At 39.5% G+C, this 15,946-nt stretch overlaps 2 protein-coding genes across 2 annotated transcripts; both read left to right on the forward strand.

Moving 5' to 3' along the window:
- Positions 1 to 477: 477 nt before the first annotated feature.
- Positions 478 to 3,593, forward strand: LOC103417502 (DEAD-box ATP-dependent RNA helicase 24-like). Its single transcript, XM_070817026.1, has 4 exons — positions 478 to 1,697; positions 2,806 to 2,845; positions 2,958 to 3,357; positions 3,444 to 3,593. The coding sequence occupies exons 1-4, from the start codon at positions 585 to 587 to the stop codon at positions 3,493 to 3,495; spliced, it is 1,605 nt and encodes a 534-aa protein (XP_070673127.1). The 5' UTR covers positions 478 to 584; the 3' UTR covers positions 3,496 to 3,593.
- A 6,998-nt stretch (positions 3,594 to 10,591) lies between these two features.
- On the forward strand, positions 10,592 to 15,513 carry LOC103406030 (disease resistance protein RPV1-like). Its single transcript, XM_008345054.4, has 5 exons — positions 10,592 to 11,389; positions 11,603 to 12,698; positions 12,794 to 13,204; positions 13,320 to 14,153; positions 14,282 to 15,513. Exons 1-5 carry the CDS (start codon positions 10,899 to 10,901, stop codon positions 14,939 to 14,941), a joined length of 3,492 nt encoding a protein of 1,163 aa, XP_008343276.2. The 5' UTR covers positions 10,592 to 10,898; the 3' UTR covers positions 14,942 to 15,513.
- The last annotated feature ends 433 nt before the right edge of the window (positions 15,514 to 15,946 follow it).

Genomic DNA, 15,946 nt, shown 5'->3' on the forward strand with positions numbered 1-15,946 from the left:
ATTCAATCAAGATTTTAAATAATTATTTGAAATTCAAGATGTATTCAATTAGAATTTTAAGATAGTTTATTAAAATCCTTAGAAATTCGGATGTATTCAATTAGGATTTTAAAGAAGTTTATAACATTTCAGGTGTATTCAATTAGAAATTGATTTAAAAGAATTTGAGAAAGATGAGGAATTAGAGGGAATTGGAGAGATTTTATAGTGTATTTTAAGCATCCACAAATCTCACATCTTCCCATGAGATTTCGAGGGAATTGAATCAAAATTTTATGTGGAATCTCTACAAATCAATTAAACTTCATAAAAATCCATAGATTTATAAATCTATGAAAGTCTCTCAAATTCTCGATTGAATAGACCTCCTAAATTTGAGTGAGAGAGAATCTAGACCGGCAGAAGTTCTCAAGGAGACATTTGAAATGGAAGGCTAGAGTTAACTGGTGTTTTGTTTTCCTTGTTTAGGGATGGGTGAAGATGATGTTTTTTAGTACAAGAAGAGCTTGGCCATCCGTACGTCGGGTTTTGATGTACCGAGGCCAGTTAAGACATTTGAAGATTGTGGATTTTCTTCACAACTCATGGCTGCCATAAAAAAACAAGACTACCAAAAGCCGACACCAATACAATGCGCAGCTCTACCCATAGTTCTTTCCGGGAGAGATATAATTGGTATTGCGAAAACTGGTTCTGGAAAGACTGCCGCTTTTGTCCTTCCAATGATTGTCCACATTATGGATCAGCCAGAACTTCAAAAAGAAGAAGGTCCCATTGGAGTGATATGCGCTCCTACTAGAGAGCTGGCGCACCAAATATACTTAGAGTCCAAAAAATTTGCGAAATCACATGGGATACGTGTCTCTGCTGTATATGGTGGAATGTCTAAGCTTGATCAGTTCAAAGAACTTAAGGCAGGATGTGACATAGTTGTTGCTACTCCTGGGAGATTGATAGACATGCTTAAAATGAAGGCACTGACAATGCAAAGGGCAACTTACCTAGTACTTGATGAGGCTGATCGGATGTTTGACCTAGGGTTTGAGCCTCAAATTAGATCTATTGTTGGTCAGATTCGGCCAGACCGACAGACATTGCTCTTTTATGCGACAATGCCCCGTAAAGTTGAAAAATTGGCTAGGGAGATTCTCTCAGATCCTATAAGAGTTACAGTGGGTGAGGTGGGAATGGCCAATGAGGATATCACTCAGGTTGTTCATGTAATTCCTTCTGATGATGAAAAGCTGCCCTGGCTTCTTGAGAAGTTACCTGGAATGATTGATGAGGGTGATGTTTTAGTATTTGCTTCAAAAAAAGTTGCAGTGGATGAGATCGAGTCACAGCTTGCTCAGAAAGGTTTTAAAGTCACAGCTCTGCATGGTGACAAGGACCAGGCATCTCGGATGGATATTTTGCAAAAATTTAAATCTGGCATTTACCATGTTCTTGTTGCAACTGATGTTGCTGCTCGTGGTCTTGACATCAAGTCAATTAAGTCAGTTGTGAACTTTGATATTGCAAAGGACATGGACATGCACGTCCATCGAATTGGTAGAACAGGTCGGGCTGGTGATAAGGATGGCACTGCGTACGCTCTTATTGCACAGAAAGAGGCACGTTTTGCTGGTGAGTTGGTTAATAGCTTGGTTGCTGCTGGTCAGATTGTCTCCACGGAGCTCATGGACCTTGCGATGAAGGTAATTTTGCAGTACTATTAACAATTTTTTTTGTGGTTTATATAGCGAGTTTATACATGCATCCAACTACCTGCCTTTTTGTTTTAGAGATGGTGGTTATAACCATAGTTTGTAATCCTATAATGCATTTAAGGCGAATACAAGTTATTAATATGTTCTCTGGTAAAACGTGCTCTTTTAATGCAATCTAGATTCTGGACAATTACACCTACAGGTGTTTGTCTCACAAATAAACTACGTTACTTTCACTCTACTATATAGGTGCATAGGTTGCTTCTGATTTAGAGTGGGCTTTCGAGAGAGATGGATTTGATGACCATTTGGTCTTCAAGGCCTTATTTTGGAAAGCTTCAGTTTGTCCTTGGAATTACAGCGATTTTGAGATCGTTGACTTCATAATGTCAAGATAGTCAATTTCAGGAAAAGTGCTTAGTTTAGAGAGAGAGTAATTAGACAGTCTTTAGTAGTCCCATCTTTACTTCGTACCATGCTTTGCATAGAAAAGGGGTTTTTGGGGGTGTATGTTGGCTTGTGTATTGAAGCATAGAGATGAATTGAAGATGAAGCTCAGTCTGGGGACTTATTAGCTTTTTATGTATTATTAAGTTCTTGCTTGCATTCTGGGCTACCAATACATCGGTTGAGGCCAACCAATTTGCATTAAAGAACAAAGAGAAAAATTGCATTTTAAGTACTAAATCTTAATTACCACATGGACCCTTAGTAAATTGTCACTTATTTTCCCTTGTGCCAATATATCTCATATACATAAATGCACAGCTTATCATGATAGGTGGCTGCACCTGCATTAGTTTTAGAAGTTTTACACTATGAGAGCCACTCATGCATCATTTCTTCAGTCTTGCGACTTTTAATTCTTGCTTGCTGCTTGTAGCTTTGTATTTCACGTCCCTCATAAATACACTGGTTTCCATCTCCTACATGGATGTACATCTTTATAGTTATTTTGGGTGCACCTCGTCTGTGGAACTTTTGTTGCTTTCCCTTACTATGTTTCTTGTTTGATAGCTTTAGATGTTAGCATGAGATGTCAGATTTCAGATCTTACATTCTCTATTTTAATGGGATTTACCTTGTTTATTATCAGGATGGTAGATTCAGGTCAAAACGCGATTCAAGAAAAGGAGGTATAAACTTTAATCATACTAAAATTTCAATTTTCTTAAGATTCTTTTGCAGTTTCATATTAAATTAGCCTTTTTCTGTAATTTCAAATGATGATATTTATGGATTCTGCAGGTGGAAAGAAAGGTAGAGGAAGGGGCGGCGGTGGTCGAGGTGTGCGTGAGGTGGATTTTGGTCTGGGTATTGGATATAATACGGAGTCCAATAGTTCTTCATCGAATACTGTTCCTAGTCGATCTGCCGCAGAAACTCCTCAGAGGACAGGAATGATGTCTCAGTTCAAGACTAAATTTGTTGCCGCTTCATCTAACTCTCCAAGTCAAGGTTCAGGTAACAACTCTAGTGTGCCCAACAGACCGGCATTACGAGGATTTGTATCCGATGGTTCAATCGGTGGGGATGTATATAGAACTCAGACAGCCAGTACAATTACTCCTGGTCCTCCTACATCAGTGGTAAATAAAACTGCTGCTCGGAACACCGGAGCAAATACAAGTCAGAAGGCCTCCGAAAGGTTAATAAAATTGATGCTCGGTTAGAATTTTCAATGTCTTTACGTATTTGATTGGTGCTGATCAGTTTCATTTGTGTCTTTTGCAGTTCTAGAGACAAACCTAGAGAAAGGCGGCGGCGCTCCGGTTGGGACTGTTGACCGTCCAGTTGAACTCCACCACTCTCACATCGTGAATGACGAGTTTTGTATCTTTTGTAGATTAAGGCCTGATATGCCTGTATTATTGTTGAACTTGGTCACTTTCTTTGTCGCTGTGTTTTAAGTTAAAAGAAATATAAGAGTTTGTAACTTGCTGCACAAATAGTAGATGGCCTAAAAGATAGTCGGTTTAAATCATTAAATACATTATAAAGCGGGCCTCACAAAAAAGTGTCAAAAGTTGTGTTAAAAAATGTGGTGTTTCACATCTCTGCTCCATATGTTATTTTTATTGATCACTTCGAATTACTTCATAATTCAACAATTGGTACTGTTCCACTTCTCTTCCTCTCTCCCTTGGTATACATAATATCATTTGTTCAAAAAAAAAAAAAAACAATTGGTACTGTTAATATAATACAATATGGCTTTGTTCGATGTCAAGGATTGGATTGATTTGATTGGCTTAGTGATAGGAATTATAACGCACCACAAAGTAGCACACAATAATCCTATTGATTTTCCTTATTATCACTAAATTTGTCGATTGTAGCATATGAAAATAAGGGTCTTTTCCGCAGAAGATTGTTTTAGCCAACTACTTAAAATGTCACAAAAACGGGGTGGCTATCTCCATTGACCAGCCACTGAAAATAATTATTAAACTGACTTATACTCATCCAAATGCAACGAAATTTTGTACATATAAACTAGACACACCGAGCTATGTTCACACAAATTTTTGGGATTTTTGGATTTGATTAGCTATTTAAATTAAATCGCACAAAACAGAACAACACAAATTTTAAATAATACCAAGAAATTTTAATTCACAAATTAAGAAAACGAGTTAGGGGAAATGCTATCCACCACCAAATAATCATGCAAGCATGTTATGTTTCATTAAAATTCCTTTTATTTCTGGATGAAGATGCTCAAGTTGGCTCAATGTTAGAACTCAATCTATTACTCTTTCTTACGTAGTATGTTAAGAGAATGGCGTTTTCAACTTAACTTAGTCCCTAGCATGCAATCTAGAATGGCGTATTCATAGATTTAACAAGTAGAAATCATTAAGAATAAAAAGAGTTTGAGTCATCACAAGGCATCGTAAGTACTGGTGTTGTCTTACTTATCCTAGAAATCGTTTCACATGTTAACCACAATTAACAAGTGCTACTCTAGAACATATGTAGGTCCTCATTCAACAAGGGCAGGCACACATATATTCATAGCATTAAAATCCTAGATATGCTCACTATGTATGCATCCATAGAAACACATAAAGAATTTATCAATGACATAAGTAGTGAAACAATTTTCATCCTTTCATAAAAGTCATTCAAACAAAATATCACAACAAACTTACAATCATATTCGGGGCTTCAAAACAGCCCCTAACTACTAAAAATTAGTTACACATCATTATTTTCAAATTAAACCAAAAGTTAAACATGAGTTTGAGACAATAGAACCGAAATAGAAGAGTGCAGAGGTTTCCTCTTTCCCTTGCCAAGCTTGCAGTGCAGCTTAAGCTCTCTTTTTCTATTGACAGCTAGGACAGTATGGGAGAGATAATATTGACAGCTAGGACAGTATGGGAGAGAGGAAATATGACAGTATGGAGAGAGGGAATATTGCTCGTGAAAAGGAATGTTGTATATTCCTTGACAGATAGACAATGCTGTATGGGAGAAAGGAATGCTGCTTATTTTTTCTCTAGTTGCTGCATCATGACAGCAAGCACAACACCTGTATTGCTTTTCTTTATTGCATGCGTGTATGTAAAATGCATATAAACAATGCTGCCGTTGCAGCAGAATGAATAAGAAAGAAACAACAAAGTTGAAACCAAAACATCAATATGGTATCAGAGCAGGAACCATAGGGTCCTGCCTCTGTTGATTATCCTTCTAGCTTGTTCTTCTTCCTCTGTTCATCATTTGTTGTGATGGCAGAAGATATCTCATTTAGTTATGAGGCTACAAGTCCCTCAACTCTAACACCAGCCAACATGATACACGGGGAGAGCAACCCACGACTGTGCTCTGTGTTGTTGAATGAGTTCAACTACTTGCCGTGGTCACGAGCTATATCTCTTGCCCTAGGAGGAAGATCGAAACTAGGGTACGTAAATGGAACCATCAAGCCTCAAGAGTCTTCCTCAGCTACCTTTGATGCATGACACTCAAATGACCAGCTTGTTATGTCCTGGATACTTAACTCGATGGAGCCCAAGTTGTCCGGGATCTTCAGCTACTCAGATTCTTCACACATCTTATGGGAATCGATCAAGGAAATGTACGGCAGTCAACACAATGCTGCTCGTGTGTTTGAACTGAAGAAAAGCCTCGCTGGGCTTAAGCAAGGTGATCAAACTTTCATTCAGCATCTTGGAAGCATGAAATCTATGTGGAATGAACTTGATCTATACCGTCCACACACCACTGAATCCGCTGTACTCTTGAAAAGGGCTGATGAAGATAAAGTGTTCCAACTATTGGCAAGTTTGGGAGTTGAGTATGAAGACTTGCGTAGCCACTTACTAATGAATCCTAAGCTACCATCTTTCGTCAACGTGTGTCATGCAGTCCAAAGAGAAGAAACTCGAAGGAAAGTAATGCATGTTGAGCCCCGGTCTAGCCCAAAAGCTAGGGTTTTCACTAGTAACCACAACTTCACTAGTGAAAGGCCTTTTAATGGAAGGAAAGCTGACTGGAAATGCACATACTGCAACACCAAGGGGCACGTACGGGAAAAATGCTGGATTTTACATCCTGAGTTAAAACCTAAGTTTAACAAGGAAGGAAAAATGATTAGGGATGGGAAAGGGTTTGCGCCTAAAGCCTTCCAATCTCTGAGTTGTCCATCTAATGAGATGTCAAACTTCACCTCAAACCCTATCTCCCTGATCAATGAGTTTGCCGCCTTTCTCCAAAAGAAGAGTGATATCGCTGAGGGTAACAATGTCACCACGGAAAATCCCACAGAAATGCTTGGAAAATTTGCTGGTTTTTTGGCAAATTCAAACACCACTAAATTCGGCAATATCCCAGGTATCATTTGTGCACTTTCCACGGCTCTCAATGTATATCTCACACACGATTTTTAGATTATAGACTCAGGTGCCACTGACCATATAACCAACAAACAAGCTTGTCTACATGAGTTTCAAAAATTACCTAATCATACTCATGTGTCTGTAGCGAATGGGAAAGGGGAACCAGTTCTAGGAAAAGGAAAAATTAAATTGATGGGGAGTGATGTAGAGTCTACGGCACTATATGTACCCTCATTTCCATTTCAACTTCTGTCCATAGGAAAAATCACACATACTTTGAACTGTCTTGCTATTTTTTCTCCTCACACAGTTGTATTTCAGGATCGAGTCACTCAGAAGAAGATTGGTGAGGGTTTTTTCTTAAATGGTCTGTACTACCTCTCAAAGGAGTTCAATCAAGTTAAGGAACCCATTGTCAACCTAAGCCATGTCCAGAAGCATCAACTTTGGCACCAACGCCTAGCTCATCCCTCCGAACCAGTAATGTCTAAATTATTTCCAAATTATTGTACCAACACACATGAGTGTGAGATCTGTCAAATGTCAAAAGCCACTAGGCTACCTTTTGTACCCTCTAAATCTAGAACTAGTAAACCCCTTGAAGTTGTACACTCAGATATTTGGGGACCTTCCCGTGTTGAGTCATTTGATAGGTACAAGTATTTTGTTACATTCATAGATGACTACTCTAGGGTTACTTGGTTATATCTCTTAAAGTCTAAAAGTGAATTTTTTTTACAGCTTTTCAAGACTTTCATAAGCTAATAACCAACCACTTCTCCTCAAAAATATGTACCTTACGGTCAGATAATGGCACCGAGTATACCTCCAATAATCTGTCAAACTACTTAAGCAGTCATGGTATCTTGCATCAAACTAGTTGTGTAGGTACACCACAACAAAATGGTGTGGCCGAACGCAAGAATAAGGATTTATTGGAGAAAACTAGGTCTCTTATGTTTCAGATGCAAGTTCCCAAGAGATTCTGGTCCCAAGCACTCCTTACTGCAGCCTATATCATTAACAGACTTCCCACTCGTGTCCTGAATTCCAAATCACCTTTTGAAGTTATGAAGGGAAGAACTGCTGATTTAACTCATTTCAGGATTTTTGGGTGCACGTGTTATGTTCACGTTCAAGCAAATCATCGTGATAAACTCGAACCTCGAGTTATCAAGTGTGTGTTTATGGGGTACTCGAGTTCTCAAAAGGGATACAAATGTTATAACCCACACACTGGGAAGCTGGTTGTCTCTAGGGATGTACGGTTTGATGAACACGTTCATTTCTTCAACAATCACTCCCCAAATAGTTCTCAGGGGGAGAGTCTAATGGATATTTTTCCACTACCAACTCTCGCTGAAATCCATACAGACACCCCCCCAGTGATCCTCCAGTTGATGAGATGGTCAGTGAAGATATACCTCGTGCCCCAGCACCAGTTGTTGCCACACAACCAATTGTAGCAACACAAAAAAGGAATCCAACTCGCGATCGCAACCCTCATCGACGGCTACAAGAGTACATCACTTACAGTGCAAGGCATCCCATTTCTGAAGCTCTCACTTATCACAAACTGTCAGCATCTCATGCATCATTCCTAAGTCAGTTGGCAAACAATGTTGAGCCTAAAAACTTTCAAGAAGCAGTATGTATACCTGTGTGGAGAGATGCCATGCATGATAAGCTCAAAGCACTGAACGAAAATCAAACCTGGAGTGTAGTAGATCTTCCCAAAGGGAAGAAAGCCGTAGGGAGTAGATGGATTTACAAGACCAAATTCAATTCTAATGGTACCATTGAAAGACACAAGGCCCGGTTGGTTGCACGGGGTTTCACTCAAACTTACGGCATTGACTACAAGGAGACCTTTGCTCCCGTTGCCAAAATGAACACAGTGAGGGTGTTGTTATCAGTAGCAGTCAACCACGACTGGCCCTTGTTTCAAATGGATGTTAAAAACGCATTTCTTCACGGTGAGCTTCAAGAAGAGGTGTACATGAAGCTACCTCCAGGACACCCTCAAGAAAAAGAACCTACCAAAGTCTGCAAGCTTCATAAAGCTATATATGGACTTAAACAGTCTCCTCGAGCTTGGTATGCCAAACTAAGCTCTGTTCTTGAAGTGGCAGGGTTCAAAAGGAGTCATGATGACTCATCTCTCTTTGTTCGAAGTGGTGTCCAAGGGAAGCTTGTAGTTCTTATATATGTTGACGACCTTATCATCACGGGGGACAACATGGATGAACTCGAGGCTCTTAAAAGGTCGCTTCACCAACAGTTTGCCATTAAAGATTTGGGATCCTTGAAATATTTTCTGGGTATTGAGATGGCTACCTCATCCAAGGGTTTATTCTTAAATCAAAGGAAGTATGTTCTTGACCTTCTTGATGAAGCACATATGGTCAACTGCAAACCTGCCCGCACCCCACTTGCTAGCAAACTTCAACTGGATGCTCCAGGTACCCTTCTTTCAAATCCTAATGTGTATCAACGCATGGTTGGGAAACTCATTTACCTCACTATCACACGGCCTGATATTGCTTACTCCGTAAGCCTTATCAGTCAGTTTATGCATTCTCCTACATTGGTTCATTGGGAAATTGTCAAGAGAATACTTCGATACCTCAAGGGCTCGATCGGCAGAGGCATACTCATGCAGAAAAATGAGTCTAATCACATTCTGGCCTATACCGATGCGGATTGGGCTGGTAATTCCCTTGATCGAAAATCCACCACAGGTTTTTGTACCTTTGTAGGTGGAAACCTTGTCACCTGGAAAAGTAAAAAACAAACAGTGGTTGCACGGTCCAGTGCTGAAGCTGAATATCGGGCCATGGTAGCAACAGCTTCTGAACTCATCTGGTTGAAGAGTCTCCTTCTTGATCTTGGCTTCACCAGTAAGGAACCCATGTCCTTATTCTGTGACAACCAGGCTGCCATGCATATTGCATCCAATCCTGTATTCCATGAACGGACTAAACACATTGAAGTTGACTGCCACTACATCCGCACTCAAGTTCAATCCAAAGTCATCGAAACTGTGTACACTAGAAGTCATGATCAACTTGCGGACCTTTTCACGAAAGCTCTTGATTTTACACAGTTTCAACGGTTATTGTTCAAGCTTGGATCAATCAACCCCCTTAATCCCGCTTGAGGGGGAGTATTGACAGCTAGGACAGTATGGGAGAGAGGGAATATGATATTGACAACTAGGACAGTATGGGAGAGAGGAAATATGACAGTATGGAGAGAGGGAATATTGCTCGTGAAAAGGAATGTTGTATATTCCTTGACAGATAGACAATGCTGTATGGGAGAAAGGAATGCTGCTTATTTTTTCTCTAGTTGCTGCATCATGACAGCAAGCACAACACCTGTATTGCTTTTCTTTATTGCATGCGTGTATGTAAAATGCATATAAACAATGCTGCCGTTGCAGCAGAATGAATAAGAAAGAAACAACAAAGTTGAAACCAAAACATCAATATTTTCCTTCTGCTCTTCTTTTCCCTTCTGCTCTCTGCACTTCCTCTTCTTCTATCCGTCTCTCCCTCTTTCCTCTTCTTTCGTTTTTGTTCTTCTCCTCTGCTCTGTCCGTTTCCTCTCTTCTTTATATTTTTTTCTTCTTTCTTCTTTTCTTCTTTCTGTCCTTTTCTTCTTTTCCTTTCTTTGTTTTGTTTTCTTTCTTTTCTTATGTAACCCCCCCTTTTCTTCTACAAACATCATTATGAATCATGATGATGTTTCAAACATCATCATGACTCATCATTATCTTTTTTTTTAATTTAATTTAAAAGCTGATCTACACAGAGACGAATTTATTACATAAAATTTCACTTGTTCTATTTTTATTTTCTTTGCTAGACAAATCCTATAATACGCAAAAACAAAGTAATAGCTCAAAAATATAAGGAACTAACTAATAAAAGACAAATGAAATTGATGTAAAATATATATAAATATGAACTTATCACTTAGCTTGAAAAAATCACAAAATTCAGTGAATAAAAATACAGATTGTTTATTTTGTCCAAATGAAGATGGAAGAGAAAAAGAAACAGACTAGTATAACAAATATTTACGGACCATGCATCGATTATTAATTACACCTATACGTCAATTGATAATTATAATTTTTGTTTTTAAATGTTATTATCTCTTAAATAAATAACCATGTTGTTTTTATCTCCTCATCCTATGTTACGTGTCGAATTCGTGTGAAGTCTGGCGGGACAAGAGATGACTTTGATCACCATGAGCTCCTTTCCATAGCCATTTTTCTTTACCTTGAGCCCCTTACACAAAGTCCGTTCTTAAGATCTGGAGTTTTCTCTCAATGGCTGCTAAAAGTTCCCGAGATTCTTCTTCGTCCTCTTACCGGTGTTCCGCCTTCTTGAGTTTCAGAGGCAAGGACACGCGCAAGGGGTTTACTGATCACCTCTATAGAGCCTTGGAGCTAGCAGGAATCCACACGTTTAGAGACGATGATGAAATCAAGAGAGGGGAGAATATTGAGTCGGAGTTAGAGAAGGCGATACAGGAGTCACAAGTATCCATAATTGTCTTCTCCAAGGACTACGCTTCCTCAAGGTGGTGTTTGAACGAACTTCTGAAGATCGTCGAACGTAGAAATACTGATCGTAGACATTTGGTTCTGCCAGTTTTCTATGATGTGGATCCATCCGATGTCAGGAAGCAGAGTGGTTCTTTTGCTGAAGCATTTGCCAGACATGAGGAGCGATTCAGTACGGAGATGGACAAGGTGGAGCTGTGGAGAAGAGCTCTTGGAGATGTTGCATCTTTGGGAGGCATGGTTTTAGGAGATCGGTAATTTCTTTTCTCAATATGTTCTTGAGCTTATTGAAAGTGTTTTAAATTAAGTAAAATTGCAGATATGGCAGTGAAGCTTGAAGTTGTTCAATTTTGGTTTATATGCTATAATATATACTGCGATTTTGGTTTATATGTTACTATCGATTTTGGTTTATATGTTCTCACGCTTATTTCTGCGTCGTATATTTCGATTCAAATGAATTACAGGTATGAGGGGCAGTTCATCGAAGATATTGTTGAAGAGATTAGAAATAAAGTGGGTCACGCAGCTTTAGACGTCGCTCCCTTTGCAGTTGGAATGGATAATCGTGTGAGACGCCTAAACATGTGGTTACAAGATGGATCAAATGATGTTGGTTTAGCTGTCATCTGTGGGATGGGTGGAATTGGCAAGAGCACCATTGCGAAAGCTGCTTATAATCAAAACTTTGATAGATTTGAAGGTAGCAGCTTTCTTGCAGATATTCGAGAATCTTCAGAACAACCTAATGGTTTTGCTTGCTTGCAAAGAAAACTTCTTTCAGATATCCAAAAGGGGAACACAAAGAAAGTATACAATGTGGCTGAAGGAATAAGCAGGATCAAACGAGCTGTAGGCTACAAAAAAGTTCTTATTGTTCTCGATGATGTGAACAGCCGGGATCAACTCAATGCAATTCTTGGAATGCGAGAATGGCTTCATCAAGGAAGTAAAATTATCATAACAACTCGACATGAACATTTGTTAAATGCTCATGAAGTTTGTGAAAAGTTTATGGTTCGAGAACTGGATGAGTATGAATCACTTGAGCTTTTCAGTTGGCATGCCTTCAGACAATCCCATCCAGTAGAAGGTTACATGGAGCTTTCAAGACATGTGGTGCGGCACTGTGGAGGGCTTCCATTAGCTCTTCAAGTTGTGGGATCTTCTCTATCTGGAAAAAGTGAAGAAGTATGGCAAAGTGCATTGCAGAAGTTAGACGTGATCCCCAATGACAAAATTCAAAAAGTTCTGAGGATAAGTTTTGATTCTTTACCGGATGATCATGACAAAAATTTATTCCTTCACATAGCCAGCTTCTTCACAGGAAAGACGATGGATTATACAATTACAATACTGGACAACTTAGAGTTTTGCACAAGGATTGGGATTGAAAATCTAGTTGACAGATGCCTAGTGAAAATTCAAGGGTCGAAGTTGGCCATGCATCAGTTGGTGAGAAACATGGCAATGACAATTATTCGCGAAGAATCACCTCATGACCCTGGAAAACGTAGTAGAGTGTTGCAGAATGATGCCTCTAATATTTTGAGAAAATTAAGTGTAAGAACTATGTTTTTCATGCGTATGTTTTTAGTTATGATTTGCATGTGTAGTACTAGTTATATACTTACCCAAATGCTCTGATTTTTTTGCAGGGCACGGAAAATATTAAGGGCCTCATGCTCAACCTTGCTAGCAAAAGAACATTTGTTGGAAGTGATAACAAACGATGCCATGTTGAAGATTATGATGGAAATTGTTCAAGACGACGTGGGCTTGGTTTCTTCTCTTGGAAGCCAATTAGCTTTTCCTCCACAAACTCAGCTTCTGCATCAAATGAGATAGATTTCAAATCTGAGGCGTTTAGAAGGATGCACAATCTTGAAATTCTCATTCTCAACAATGTCAACATCAGGGGAAGCTATGAAGAATTTTCAAAAAATTTAGTATGTTTATCTTGGCGAGGATTCCACTTAAAATCAATACCAAAAAATTTTTGTTTGGAAAACCTGGTTGTTCTAGACATGCGAAATAGTAGCCTACAACATGTTTGGAATGGGACCAGGGTATGTAACTCTCTCTCTCTCTCTCTCTCTCTCTCTCTCTCTCTCACACACAAAAATGAATAGGGGCCATTATATCTTCTTAGAAGCTAATTAACTTGTATTATTATTGAAACAGGTTATTCCAAGGCTGAAGATTCTTAATTTCAGTTATTCGCATGGCCTTAGGACAATCCCCGACTTCTCAGGACTCTATAACCTTGAGAGGTTGATTCTTAAACATTGCATAAATTTGGTTGAGGTTCATGAGTCCATCGGACACCTAGAAAAACTTCTTGTTTTGAATCTAAAAGGCTGCAAAAATCTCATGAAGCTTCCAATATTGAGATCTATTCAGGTTCTTATTCTTTCCGGTTGCTCAAAGCTTGAATTGAACAAACTCAATCTGGTATCAGCTCAATCATGGTATTCAGTCTGGTCGAGGGTGTCGCCAAGAAAAAATACTGAATTAAGCAGTTTCTCATTGGCAAGTTTACCACATTCTTTGACTAGTTTAAGTCTGGCTTGCTGCAATATATCAGAGATTCCAAGTGCCCTAACTACGCTGTCCTCGTTAGAGTACTTGTCTCTGGATGAGAATCCGATTACAAGCCTACCAGAAAGCATGAACAATCTTGTTAAGCTCCAGGCTCTTAAAGTATCTGGTTGCAGAAACCTCACAATGCTTCCAGAGCTCCCACATGGTTTGATACAATTGAATGGTAGAGGTTGCACATCATTGAAAAGAATAACAAATTTAATGACCTTGGCCTTGTTACGGGATGACTTCCTTTCTGACATATTATTGGACCTACATCTATGGTATCGTGGGAAACTTGTTGATGTTGAAAGCTTGATGGATACACTAGCATTGGCCTCAGATCCTTCAGATCTATTCGATTTGCAACCCAAAGGTGGCATTGAGGTCCAAAGGAACTATTGTGAGAGTTTTGGCAGGAGAAGGCACATCCAGGTTCTCTCTCTCTCTCTCTCTCTCTCTCTCTCTCTCTCTCTCATGTACCAGTGCGTATTATATGGTGAATAAGATCTCTATGGCGTAAACGATTAGATTGTAATGACAACATCACCATGAAACTGCAGGGAACTTATGAATGCGGCATGTATAGCATATTTATTCATGGGAGCAAGATTCCAGATCGGTTCAATTACAGGAGCATGGGTAACACTGTGTTCTCTATTATTGTTCCTCCACATCTTAATCTCAAGATCGTAGGTTTAAACGCATGTATATTATATGCACGGCAGTCGGATAGGAGCCGTGAGGTTGCACGTGGCCGTCATTTCCATTGGCTTGAACTTAGAAATGAGACAAAGGGCGTTAAGTGGAAATGCCGTTTGTTTGATCAGGTTGAATGGAAAGTGATCAATGAAGATGCGTTATGGCTTAGCCATTGGATCATGGGGAACAATGAATTGGAATGCGGGGAAAAGGTGTGTTTTGAAATCAAAGAGCAATATGGTTTCCTCGCAAAGGAGATTGGAGTCCAGTTTGTGTACGAGCAGCAAAATAAGGATAAGGAGGATGTGCCATCAAGTAGTGAAGATACAACGATCCAACGTGAAAGATCTCCTTGGGAGTGGACCCGTAGTTTCCTTGACACCACAAGACCCCGTGTTCCGGTGGGTGTAGATACGGGGGTTCAATGCATCCATAGCTGCGATAAGAAAGTTATTTCAACTTTCATATGCGCGGCTGAATTCTATCTCGGTGACACTCTTAATGGAGCTGTTATTGGATAGTCTCCTAGGTTTTAAGACCTTTAGCCAAAATTGTCGCTGGGGTTGGCCTTTTTAGCCAAAATAACCCAGTTTAATTGATGTTGCTGATGCATATTTGTTCATGGGAGCAAGATTCCAGATCGGTTCAATTACAGGAGCATGGGTAACACTGTGTTCTGTATTATTGTTCCTTCACATCTAAATCTCAAGATCGTAGGTTTAAATGCTTGTATATTATATGCACGGCAGTCGGATCGGAGCCTTGAGGTTGCACGTGGCCATGATGTCCATTCGCTTGAAGTCACGAATGAGACAAAGGGCCTTAAGTGGAAATGCCGCCTGTGGCATAAGGTTGGATGGAAAGTGATGGACGAAGATATGTTATGGCTAAGCCATTGGATTATGGGGAACAATGAATTGGAATTCGGGGACGAAGTGTGTTTTGAAATGCGGGGATCATCCACACAGCGACGAACTCCGATCATTCTCACCGATCTCCATCTCCTTCCAAAGCCAAAACCCTTTTAAGAAAAAGAGGGTAATGAATATGATAAAGCCAGTAATGAATGGAATAACCCAATTTCTATCGCCAATCACCCTTGCTGAGTGATGATTCACACACTTCCTCGTACTTGTTTATGGGTTCCTATCCAACCAAATTTTGACTTAGTACCCAAAAACTGTATCAGCTCACGAACACACACAGGTTTATCAAATTCAAAGCAGAACCCACATATATTCTGAAGGTTCTAGAGTTGAAAGAGGAGCAAGGAGGTTTGGTTACGGAATCCAAAAAGCCATTTTAATGAGCAATAAAAAACATGGTTTTCGATCGAAGTTGCATATATTACATAACTTTGGAATTAAGGAGGAACAAAAAGCCCAAATTCCAATCAAGAAAAAAAAATTGTATATAAATTTAAGCTTTACCTGTAGATTGGCAGCAGCAAAAGCACACTGGATCCAACGGGAGCCACGTGAGAGAACCGGATGCCGAACCTTTGACACGTTATCGAGTGAGTTTAG

This window comes from Malus domestica, chromosome 17, assembly GCF_042453785.1.
Source record: "Malus domestica chromosome 17, GDT2T_hap1".
Classification (NCBI taxonomy): Eukaryota; Viridiplantae; Streptophyta; class Magnoliopsida; order Rosales; family Rosaceae; genus Malus; species Malus domestica.

Coding starts and splice junctions, on each gene's coding strand:
- LOC103406030 (XM_008345054.4), top strand. CDS start 10,899: ATGGCTGCTAAAAGTTCCCGAGATTCTTCTTCGTCCTCTTACCGGTGT. Junction 11,390..11,602: donor GGCATGGTTTTAGGAGATCG/GTAATTTCTTTT, acceptor AATGAATTACAG/GTATGAGGGGCAGTTCATCG. Junction 12,699..12,793: donor ATATTTTGAGAAAATTAAGT/GTAAGAACTATG, acceptor ATTTTTTTGCAG/GGCACGGAAAATATTAAGGG.
- LOC103417502 (XM_070817026.1), top strand. CDS start 585: ATGGCTGCCATAAAAAAACAAGACTACCAAAAGCCGACACCAATACAA. Junction 2,846..2,957: donor ACGCGATTCAAGAAAAGGAG/GTATAAACTTTA, acceptor TGGATTCTGCAG/GTGGAAAGAAAGGTAGAGGA. Junction 3,358..3,443: donor AGTCAGAAGGCCTCCGAAAG/GTTAATAAAATT, acceptor TGTCTTTTGCAG/TTCTAGAGACAAACCTAGAG.